The following is a 10,071-nucleotide window of genomic DNA, read 5'->3' as shown; positions in this document are numbered from 1 at the left end:
GGAGTTTCCAGCTAAAATGTTTCTGTAGCTCACTAGTGACTTTGCAAAAGGTTTGTTTAACCAGTGGGAAGGAGAAGGTTCCTGTCTCTTAGGGGGGATAATGCTGCTATTTCTTTGTCCCTGCTGCTACAGAACAACAGCAGAGCAGCATCTGGTCATGTTGCTTCTTTGCCTTTACCTCCACAAATGGCTGTCTCTGCTGAGCTTGCCTACAAGAAGAGGACTCTCCTCCTTGCACAGACAACTGGCAGTTGGAATTTCTTCGGTAAGAAAGTCGCCTTCCTTCCAGAGGAGCAGAGCCTGTTTGCTGGTAATGTGTGTTCTGTAATTCTGGGAATTCTTTGAGGTGGGGATGGTGGTGTTTGACTGAGTTACTGCTGGCACTGGCAATGGGTGAATGCAGGTGTGTGGACAGTCACATGTTATAAAGGTGTCCCTGTGGGACTGGAGGCAGTGACAGTGACAGAGCTCAGTGCTGGGACACAAAGCAAGAACAGGGAGGATGCCTGTGCTGGCTGGGGCACGAGATGGCTTCTGCTCTGACACTTCACCTACTCTGCCCAGGTATGTGCATGCTGCAGTAACCACCTCAGGGCTATGATTTTAGCATGCTGAAACCTTTTTCCATTTTTAGTCCAAAATTTATTGAAAGCCAGGGCCTGCCTTACTGCCAGAGTGGTGAGTGCAACTGTGAAAAACAAAGGAACTGCTCTTCCTCCAATTTTTTTTTTGTAGTTCTGGTGCTTCAGTCTAGTCCTCTAATAACTGGGGGCTAGGGACTACTTTTAAATCCTAGGGGATGTTTCGTTGAGGTACTGGGCCTTAGTGGTCTTGTGAAAGGCCTAATTCAAATTCTTCCTATCAAAACTAATCATAATAGTTCAACACCATGAGGGAAAACAGAATGGTTCTGTTTCTTGTGGAATGGTAACAATGGAGTATGCGGTGGGGGTTGTAATAAAAACTTGATAGTCAATTGGAGAGGTCATAAAATCAAAACTACTTTTGACATGGATCACCTCTTAAGAATTTTACTGCACAATCCTTTAATCTTCCTGCAGCTGGGTGGATTCCTGCTCGGTTTATGCCCAGTTCCATACAGATGTTTTTTGTGTCAGAAAACATCTGTAATTTAGTAAATGGACTTGTTCTTGGCTCCAGAACTTCAGAGCTCCCTCACTGCTGTGTTCAGCACTGTCTGTCTCAGACAGAGCCAGACACCACTACCTGAACTGCACGTGCTTTGCTAAGCGCTGAATTGGTACAGAGGACTGAGTGTGCCTGTCTGTGGTATGCAGGTAGGCCTGAGAAATGTAAAGCGCTTGCTTTTAAAAAATCTTCCTGATAAGAATTTGCATTAAGCGAAGTTGAGTTTTCTCCTTTGTTACTTGCAAATAGTTCTTTATTATACTCAAGTATTTTAGCAATACTTGAATAAGCAATTTAAACCTCTCAAAATTTCCTCGAGGGTAAGAAGCTTGATTTTACACCATTGAGGAAGAGAACAGGCACAGTGTTGTAGACTGGAACACTGTAATAGTAGAATTATTTCTGCTCCTATAGGTGGCATTAAGAAAAGTTAATGGAAAAATTTTCTGAATCCGCTACACTTTCCACCACCTCTGTAATCCAGGGGATGTAGTTGGCTACTCTGGTGTACACCCCGTATTTCCCTTGTTGGGCACAGCCTTCGCCCCAGCTGACGATGCCCAGGAGGAACCAGGTGTTGTGGTGGGAGGCGGTGAAGGGGCCCCCGCTGTCCCCCTTGCAGGCGTCGGCGGCCGCGGTGCCGTGCCCCGCGCACAGCATGTTGTCGGTGACCAGCCTGTCCATGGCCCTCTGGCAGCGCTCCAGGCTCACCACGGGCAGCCGCGCCTTCATGAGGAAGCGCAGGGTGGAGCCCCGGGCGTGGGTGGCTCCCCAGCCGCTCACCACGCCGGGCCGACCCTCCTCGGAGAGCAGCGCGGCCAGCCCGGGGCTGGGCAGGCAGATGGGAATCGCGTACTCGTTGAAAACAACGGCACTGCTCAGGTAGAGCAGCGCGATGTCACCGTTGTAGTCGTTGGAATCGTAGTGTGGGTGCGTCCAGCTCCGTTCCACAGCGATCTTCTGCTCCTTGAACTCTCTCTGGTATTTGTCAAAGTCTCCTGCAGCCAGGACAAGTTAAAACGTTAAGCAAACTGTGAACAGTCTCTGTGGTATCATCACTGGGAAACACGAAGGACGGGGAGTTAATGCTTTGATATTTTGTCCTGAGAAGGTACATCCCAAACCAAATCCTGCATGTACCACTGACAGCTGTGATCCTACAAACCAAACTCCAGGTGCCCTTTAGGAACCCGAGAGGTGGGGCCTGGATGATGTGACACCAAGGCAGAAGATTTCTCAGAAACACTGTCACTCCTTTTTAGTATGCAGAGTTGTGTCTAAACTTCCCTGGGACAGTGTTCTCCCCTTCAGGAACATGACATCAGTGTTAAGCTGCAGCTGGGACTAAGGCTGAAGAAGTGTTTCCTGCCAGTTCCTCAGTGCTGCTCCTGCACGTCCCTTTGGCACCTGCCCGCTGCCAAGGAACTGAAGTGTTCCCTGCCTGCAGGTGGGGCTGGCTGTGCTGTCTCCCCTGCCCCCCGTGCTCACCCACGGTGACGTGGTGGGGCCTCACGAGGTCCAGGCAGTGCGCGGCTGTGACCACCCAGCGACTGCTCAGGAGGCTCCCGCCGCAGAACCCCACGCCCCGGCTGTCCCGGAGCAGCACCTGTGGGAAGGGAGAGGCACAACTGGGGCTGGGCCAGGGCTGTGCACGCACTGTGGGCTCTAACCCAGGTAAGGAACACGCCTGGCAGGAACCACCAGCCCACCAAGCAAAGGGGCAGTGAAAACAATAACAAAATCATTGCGCTGCTGTGACAAGCGAGCAGAGTACTCAATAATGAACTAAGCTTGGCAAGGTCACGTAGACTTACAGCTGCAGTGGCTGATGTTCTTCTGAAGGAACAAGTATGACTGATTTATTTTTCATGTGGCATCTAGTGTTTTGGGAGTGGTGGAGAACAGAAGCACAAGGTGCAGTTTATTAGTACTCTAGGCAATAAAGTTTGTAAAGATCTACACAGTAGCAAATGGAGAAGTAAAAACATGGGGCCCAGTGTTTGATGTCTGCCTTGTCTGCTCAGAATTAAAAGCTCCATCAATGCCTCAGCATCCCCTCAACTATTAATTCTATGTACTATTGATGCTTTTAAATCTGTTCAGTAGTGCTAGAAATAAACATTGAAAAGTAGCAAAGAACACTTACCAGAAAATGCTGTCTTAGGTTATGAAGATCTAGAATGCAAAGGGTTTACAAAACCCTTTAAAAATTGATAGATAGATAGACTTTAAATACAGCATTCAATTACAAATTTCTTGCTGTAATGACAATTTAAAACCACCTTGGTGGTAACATTTCATTTCCAGGAGAAACTGTATAAGGTTGGACAACAAACAACATTCCCACCTAACAACCCAAAATCAGTCTGCTGATCCAAAGGGAAGCAGCTGCTGATGGAAACCCATAAAATTGGCTAATAGTGACATTTCAGCTTGCCAGAGTGCACAATGCACAGTCCACCCAGGTTCAGCCTATGATTTTTCCACCTGTAAATACCTTCTGATGTGTGGAACTGGGAAATCTACTTGTGTGCCAGCAGTAAATCGAGCGAGGGTAATGTGAAGGGGTTTAGATCAGAATTTCTCTGCAAACAGTAACAGGACATTGACCAAAGAGAGACAATATAGTGAAAATTAGAAACAAATAAGGACACACACACAAGAAAGCCCCAAACCTACTAAATCTCACCTGGCCACAGAAACTGCCTCGGGAAAACTTATCCCCAGCCTTCCACAAGGAGGCAGAAGCTCAGCTTTGCCCTAAGGACACGCAGATACAACCTGAATAACAGCACAGGAGATGAGACTGACTGGATTAAGATAGAAGGTATTATGTTCTAATCCAAAAGCGGGTATATGTAGGACGGGAAGAATCATAAAGGCATTTAAGGTCTGGATTGTCAAAAAGCCCTGCTGAAGGCTGAGAAATATGTGTGGTTCCACTGCTCTCGACCTGAAAAAACTTTGTAATGGCTTGGTGAACTCTGCTCCTGGAGGACCCAACCAAGATAAAGAAAGAAAGCATTGAGGTGTGGAAGTAAAGTATTACCTGCCAGGGGCAATGTCCACGATGACACAGCATTCCTCCTGTTATCCTGGTGTCCCTGTGCTCCAAAGTAGAGCTGATGTTTGTCTGGGTAGGCTCAGGTGTGTCCAGAACGTCTCCCCCATCCCCGCTGTGCTGCAGCCCATTGCTCCCGTGTTGAACAGTCCCCGTTCTGTTCCTGCCAGTGCCCTCCCCTCGTTGGTTCTGCCCTGTAGCATTTCCCCACCTTCCCTCCTGCCTGGCAGCAGGTGCTGTGCTCTCATCCTGCCATGCAGGGCCCTGGCTTGGCTCACCCCACACAGCTGGGCCTCTCCCAGGCCTGGCAGTTCCCTCCGCTGCCTTGTGGTGCTCAGGGCCATCCAGCTCCTGCCCTGCAACGCTGTCCCACAGTGGCTTCTGGGACACAGAGCCCACCACTGTCTCATTCCAGCTGGAAGCATCTCCTGCCACCTCCTTTTGTCCAGCGTGCCCAAAGGCATCCTTTACGGTCTCCTCTTCCCCAGCATCACCGTGTTCCAGCTCCATCTGCCCAGCTGTGCCCTCCATGCTCCTGTTCAGCTGGGGCACATCCCCGTGCTCCCACTGGCCCCTCGGGAGCCTCTTTGGCCCCCACCGCTGTTCCTGCCTGGCTTTGATCAGGCCACAGGGAAACGGTGCTGGAGGGAGGAACAACAGAAACCAAGATTGGAGCTTAGGGGGTGTCGATGTCGTTGAACTCAAACACAAAGCAGCATCTTTCCTGTCCAAGAATGGGACTCGGCCCTCCTGGAACAACTCTGACCTCGTGATGCTGAACTCCCCCTGGCCACCCCACACCCACACTGGCTGAGTGTGCAGAGCTCGTTACCCAGAAACAGGCATGTGGCTGTGTCTTTTCTGAGCCATCAGCCAGGAGCAGCCTGCCGAGGGCTCTCTTCAGGAAAGAATACTAACCCAGCACTCCCTTCTGCCTTAATACCATGTTTTAAAGGCCCCTGTTCTATCCTCTCCCCTCCCACCCCTGCACTTCAGCCTCATAACTGAGTTCAGCTGATCTAAGCCTGTGCTGGAAGGAACAGGCCCACTCCAGACTGTCCCGCTTGCTCCTTGACCCAGCACGTGCTCACAGGGGCCTGGGATTACAGACACCAGATAGAGAGGAACATGAACGTTTAAAATAAACATTACAAGACAGAACTTTTCATACAGTAAGTGCAAGCTGCAGTAGCCACAGCACGTGCAGCTCTTCCGCATCCAGTGCCTGCAAACCTCCTCCTGGCCTGAGGTGGCCCCAGCAGCCCGTGCCTTACCTGCCTGCACGCAGCTCCTGCCATCCTCGTGCAGGGTGTAATCCCTGCTGCAGGAGCACTCCACCTGGGAGGCGCTGCCGTCCCTGCAGTACTGCCAGCAGCCGCCGTTCTTGTACCAGCACTCCACCCTCTCTGCCGGGGAAACACCCGCGTTAGGCAGCCCAGACAGCACCCAGATCCTGGAGCTACTATTGCATGAGGGAAAGCAGGAAAACATCTGCTGGAATCGCTCAGGGAAACAGAAGGAACCATCTCCTACAGTTCTAGATACGCACACTGGTGTGCAGCAAACCACACCTTATGTTCGGTTTGTTCTGTTTTCACCATTCTCCCATTTGCCAGCTTTGCCCCGAGGCCACAGCTGGGCCTTTCTGTCTGTGGAGCAGGGGCAAGAAGAGGCCTGGAAGAGCAAACACTTCTAAATGCATCAGTTCTCGATCCATCTGCACATCTTGTCTTTTATATCATAGCAGGTTTAAAGCACTGGGCATTTTGGGGGGGCCGACCTTGCCTGAAATTGCCTGAGATTTTTATTCATTGTTACATTAAAAATAGTCATGTTTAAATGCTTCACTGTACAAAGAAAAGGCTGACAAAAGCACTTGGAGGAAAAAAAATTTAGTTTCCACATTTTGGTCTTTGCTGCTGTTTCATGACTCAGTTTGCAAACTGGATACAGCATTTCAGAGGATGAAAAACCTGGTAAGATGAGGCAGTTTTTATCCTTCCTTTTTCATCACTCATATATTACCATATAAATGTAGCAGACTTTTCCCTTTTCAATAAGCTTTGCCTAATTTGTTTGATTGACTCAATAAAAGAGAAGAGCCTCATCATGAACAATCTCCAGTGCAGGCACCTATGGCAGGAGTCACTAGAGTTGTTATCCCCCCAGAGTGATGAAAAGGGGTAATTCCCTGAACTTTCTTGGGAGCTGATGGGAGATGGTCACATGCCATCCTTCCTTCACAGCGAATGCCAATGTGTCTGTCCCTGTACTCACCTATTTCACAGTTGTGTCCTCTGAATTCTGGGGGGCAGATGCAAAAGTAACTGTAATGTCTTATTTTGCAGACTCCACCGTTGTTGCAGGGATTTGTACTACATGGATTTAAACCTGAGGAGAAGAAACAAGGCAGAGTGTAACTCCAGGAATTAAGAGAAGCCTGGCTTTCAATTGCCACATAATTCTTTGTACCCAGGAGGGACAAAAGAAATACATTTTTTAAAAATTCCTTTTTTACCTACCTTTGTAATTGAACCAAAACTCCATCTGCAAGAGGAAATCACAAATGAAGAGAACAGGCAACAAATGGTCATACTGATTACTGAAGACATAAATTAGAAAGCTGGTTTTTTAGGGTCCATCTAAACTGACATGTTCTCAGAACACGTTCTCAGATCTCCTGATCACCACTGTACCGTTTCCTTTTGTTTGCACCATGGACCAGCCACAGAGTGCATAAACTGGGTTGTCCTGGGATCAAATGAAACTGAAAGCTCAGATCCTTAAAGGTTCCACTGAAAGGTCTGTGGCACCAGCTCAGGAGTTTCAAGTGACACCATCACCCCATCCCCTCCCCAAAAGGTGTCACTGCAAGGCCTCAGCACCAGCTGCTTTGCTCTGAAGAGCCATTTCTACTGCACTGCTCCACCTGCTACAGGGACATTCCTGGCACCTTGGGCTGGATCCAGGAGAGACCAGGCACATGTTGAACTCTGCAGCTCCAACTCCTGCCTCAGCAGGGCCCCAAAAGGCCCCAGCCCTGCTTCCAGACAGATGCTGTTGGGCCCTGGGAATCTGACACTTCTTCTCTGGATCTGGAGGGTCTGGACAAGCAAGTGACCTCTGAAAATGTCTCAATGCCATTGCGGGATTGATGCTCTCAGAAATGGGTTTTGGATCCTTCCAAGGATTTGTGTTTAACATTTACACATCAAACTGAGCACTCACAAAGTGAAGTCTCACAGGTGCCCTGGGTGACCCTCCCTGAATCACCCTGAAGGGACCCAAGCTGCAGAATCCACAGACAACACCTCCAGAGCCACACTGGGTGACTTGGCAAGGATTACCGAGACCTGACCACTGACTTTCCTCTGTTTCTCCTAAAATCAAGTTTCTCACCGTTTTCTCCTGCGAGTGGAAGATCTCCTTGGCCTCCTCAAATGAACACTTCTCCTCATTGCATTCTCTCTCCAAGTTCCCCGGACGAATCTCTTCTAGGAAGTGGTTGGCACGTTTATGGACTCGCAGCACCTCGTGGGCTTTGTCTTTTCTCATAAACACTGGAAGACCAAAACTGAACAGTTGGTGCTGAAGACAACGCAGCGGCATCGCCACAGGCACAGCCGGATGGGCTTTCAGTGGAATAAACAATATAAATGAGGGGAGTGGCAATCTACACAAACAGCCCAAAGGAAAATAAAATTAGTCTGTGTTTCAGCAAAAGATACCAGTAGTCTAAGCTTGCTTTCAGTGAGTCAAAAGAGCCACTACTGAGACTTGCAGGTTAGTGCAGGAATTTTTTATCCTACAAGACTCTTGAGTGTTGCAACTTCTTCTCTGAAGGCTGGTTAGATTTTTCTGCTTAACCATCTTGATATACAGCAATTATTAGCTTGATATTTGGTAGTAGAGACACAGAGTACTCCAGGTTCTGCTGTGGTCACAATAGGGCAGACACCAATCCTTCTTTAAGAGAAATATTAAAGCATCAGTTCTGTACTTACATTTAGCTCATCTCAAATTTGCTTCACTAAGGTATTTGCCCTCCTCCTGCGATGCCTGAAGTTATTTTTGCCAATGAATTAAGGGAGGCATGGCCAAAAGACGGGCTATGGCAGTAATGTCCTCCCCACACACCCCCTCTGCTCCACAGCACACCTTTACTAAGGCACCTCTATCTGCAGCAGTGTGCAGGTTTTTCCACCCACACCCCTTGTGGGTGCAGTGATCCCAGAAGTGCAGCCCTGCAGCCAAAGCCCACCTGGCAGATGGAAAGGCTGCTGCTCCAAGTGTTAAGAGACAAAAAGCTCACTCTGGAATCCCAAAAAAGCCTTTGGAAATCCACACAGCACTGCTTTTCCCAGCCCTGGTTAGTGCCCTGGACAAGTCAAACCCTCTGGCAAAGAACCTAGTTTTGGAGATGGACTGTGAAAACACACATCTATTCGCAGTTGCAGGATCAGAATTTACAGCAATGACTGAATTTCTAGAATGATATTACATTGCCTCATTCCCAGGCAGTTAGTAACAGCCCACAAACACTCAGTGAAGAAAAGCTTTGCACAGATGCTGCTGTCTGGTAATGGAGAACATTTCCTTCACTTACAGCAGGAAAATTTCCCTTCAGCACCCCTTGTGTTCTGGGTCACTTAATGGATTTCCCTCCTTTAAGTCAGTGTCCCACAGAGCCTTTGCCAATACCACTGCTTGCTCTGCTCTTCCTTCTCTGCAAGGACAGCCACGATGATTCCTGAGCACCTGTAACTCTCGTGCCTGTGCCACAGCTCTCTGAAGCCATTTCCAAACCTCATGTAGTCGTTGTACAATCAACATGAGGCCCAAGAACACACGGTGGAAGTGCCTCATTTTAGATTCCCAAATTGGAAACCTCTGCCATGCAACAACAGTTCAGATCTTGGGTTCCACGTCACAAGGAGAACAGTTTTCAACAGGAGAGTGGGCTAAACAGCAATCTAAGAAACGCTTATTCCAATTGGAAATATGTGTATGAACATTAATTTCTTTCTTGTGCATTTCAGGAAATGTTCCTTCAACCCACAGGACTTTGTGTTCAGAACAGGATCATAGTTTCTGTTTAAATGCCAACATTGCCACAAAAAGACAATTGAATTAAAAAAGTAAAAGAAATACCTACCTTCAAACAGGCAGCTGCTGTCAATGAAGCACATCAGCAGGAGAAATGTCCCAAGTGAGGAGCTGCTCTCCATGTCTGTGAGCATCCAGAACACTCTGACCTCCTGATCTCTTTATGAGGGAAAAGAATAATAAAATGAGTGTGTTTGTCACCAAACCAGCCTGCAAAAAAAATGAAAAAGTAGAAGCAAGGAGGATAAGAAGAGACAAAGAAAGCAAATTCTTCCCAGTTCATTTTGACCCCATGTCCCCTGTTTCCCCAAGCCACACCGATGCTGCACAGCCCAACATGAGGTGTGGGGCAGGATCTGATCCAAAGCCCACGGAAGCCATGGAAAAGCCCTGGGGATGGGAGCAAACAGCCCACATGGAGCAGAGGCCCCTGCCAGCCCAGCCTCGCTGGAGCCAAGGCGGGAGCACAACCAGGCACTGGTGCAACTACTGACGCTTTGCTCAGGAACAGCACGCACAGACCCCGGGGAGGAACCAAGCACCACATACCAGCACTCACAGGGACAGCACAGACGTTTGCATTTCTTCTCATTACCCTCCCAGGCTAAAGGATTTACCGGGATTCAACAGCACGTTCCTCTCTGCTACCTGCAGCATTTTTTCAAAAACACAGGATGCAGAATGAATTCAATTTACACAGGACCATGCAATTATACTCATGTTTCTCTTTTTTTTTTTTTTTTTTTAGGGGAAGA

The 10,071-nt window shown here is 48.5% G+C and overlaps 1 protein-coding gene across 2 annotated transcripts; it reads right to left on the bottom strand.

Moving 5' to 3' along the window:
• Positions 1–1,384: 1,384 nt before the first annotated feature.
• On the bottom strand, positions 1,385–10,065 carry LOC114054846 (coagulation factor IX-like). Of its 2 annotated transcripts, none has more exons than XM_027878388.1 (9): positions 9,866–10,065; positions 9,366–9,479; positions 7,610–7,770; positions 6,733–6,757; positions 6,488–6,601; positions 5,485–5,616; positions 4,199–4,851; positions 2,638–2,755; positions 1,385–2,147 (listed from the first exon to the last, which is right to left on the bottom strand). In XM_027878388.1, the coding sequence occupies exons 1-9, from the start codon at positions 9,906–9,908 to the stop codon at positions 1,570–1,572; spliced, it is 1,938 nt and encodes a 645-aa protein (XP_027734189.1). In that variant the 5' UTR covers positions 9,909–10,065; the 3' UTR covers positions 1,385–1,569. The 2 variants fall into 2 exon arrangements, with proteins under 2 accessions (XP_027734189.1, XP_027734190.1); XM_027878389.1 differs by having other exon boundaries at positions 9,366–9,481; positions 9,914–10,065.
• Between the last annotated feature and the right edge of the window lie 6 nt (positions 10,066–10,071).

Source organism: Empidonax traillii, unplaced genomic scaffold (assembly GCF_003031625.1).
Source record: "Empidonax traillii isolate 1590-97213 ecotype Southwest subspecies unplaced genomic scaffold, ASM303162v1 scaffold40:size2234952, whole genome shotgun sequence".
Lineage (NCBI taxonomy): Eukaryota > Metazoa > Chordata > Aves > Passeriformes > Tyrannidae > Empidonax > Empidonax traillii.
Note: the sequence above shows the minus strand (reverse complement) of the source record. Positions and strands in the feature narration are given on the sequence as shown.

What these genes read in the sequence shown, in the direction of transcription:
- LOC114054846 (XM_027878388.1), bottom strand. Translation starts at nt 9,908, where the DNA reads ATGAGAAGAAATGCAAACGTCTGTGCTGTCCCTGTGAGTGCTG. An exon ending in CAGCAGCTGCCTGTTTGAAG is followed by an intron (nt 7,771 to 9,365) that starts GTAGGTATTTCT and finishes TTGGTCTTCCAG; the next exon opens with TGTTTATGAGAAAAGACAAA. An exon ending in CAGGAGCTGCGTGCAGGCAG is followed by an intron (nt 4,852 to 5,484) that starts GTAAGGCACGGG and finishes TCCTCCCTCCAG; the next exon opens with CACCGTTTCCCTGTGGCCTG.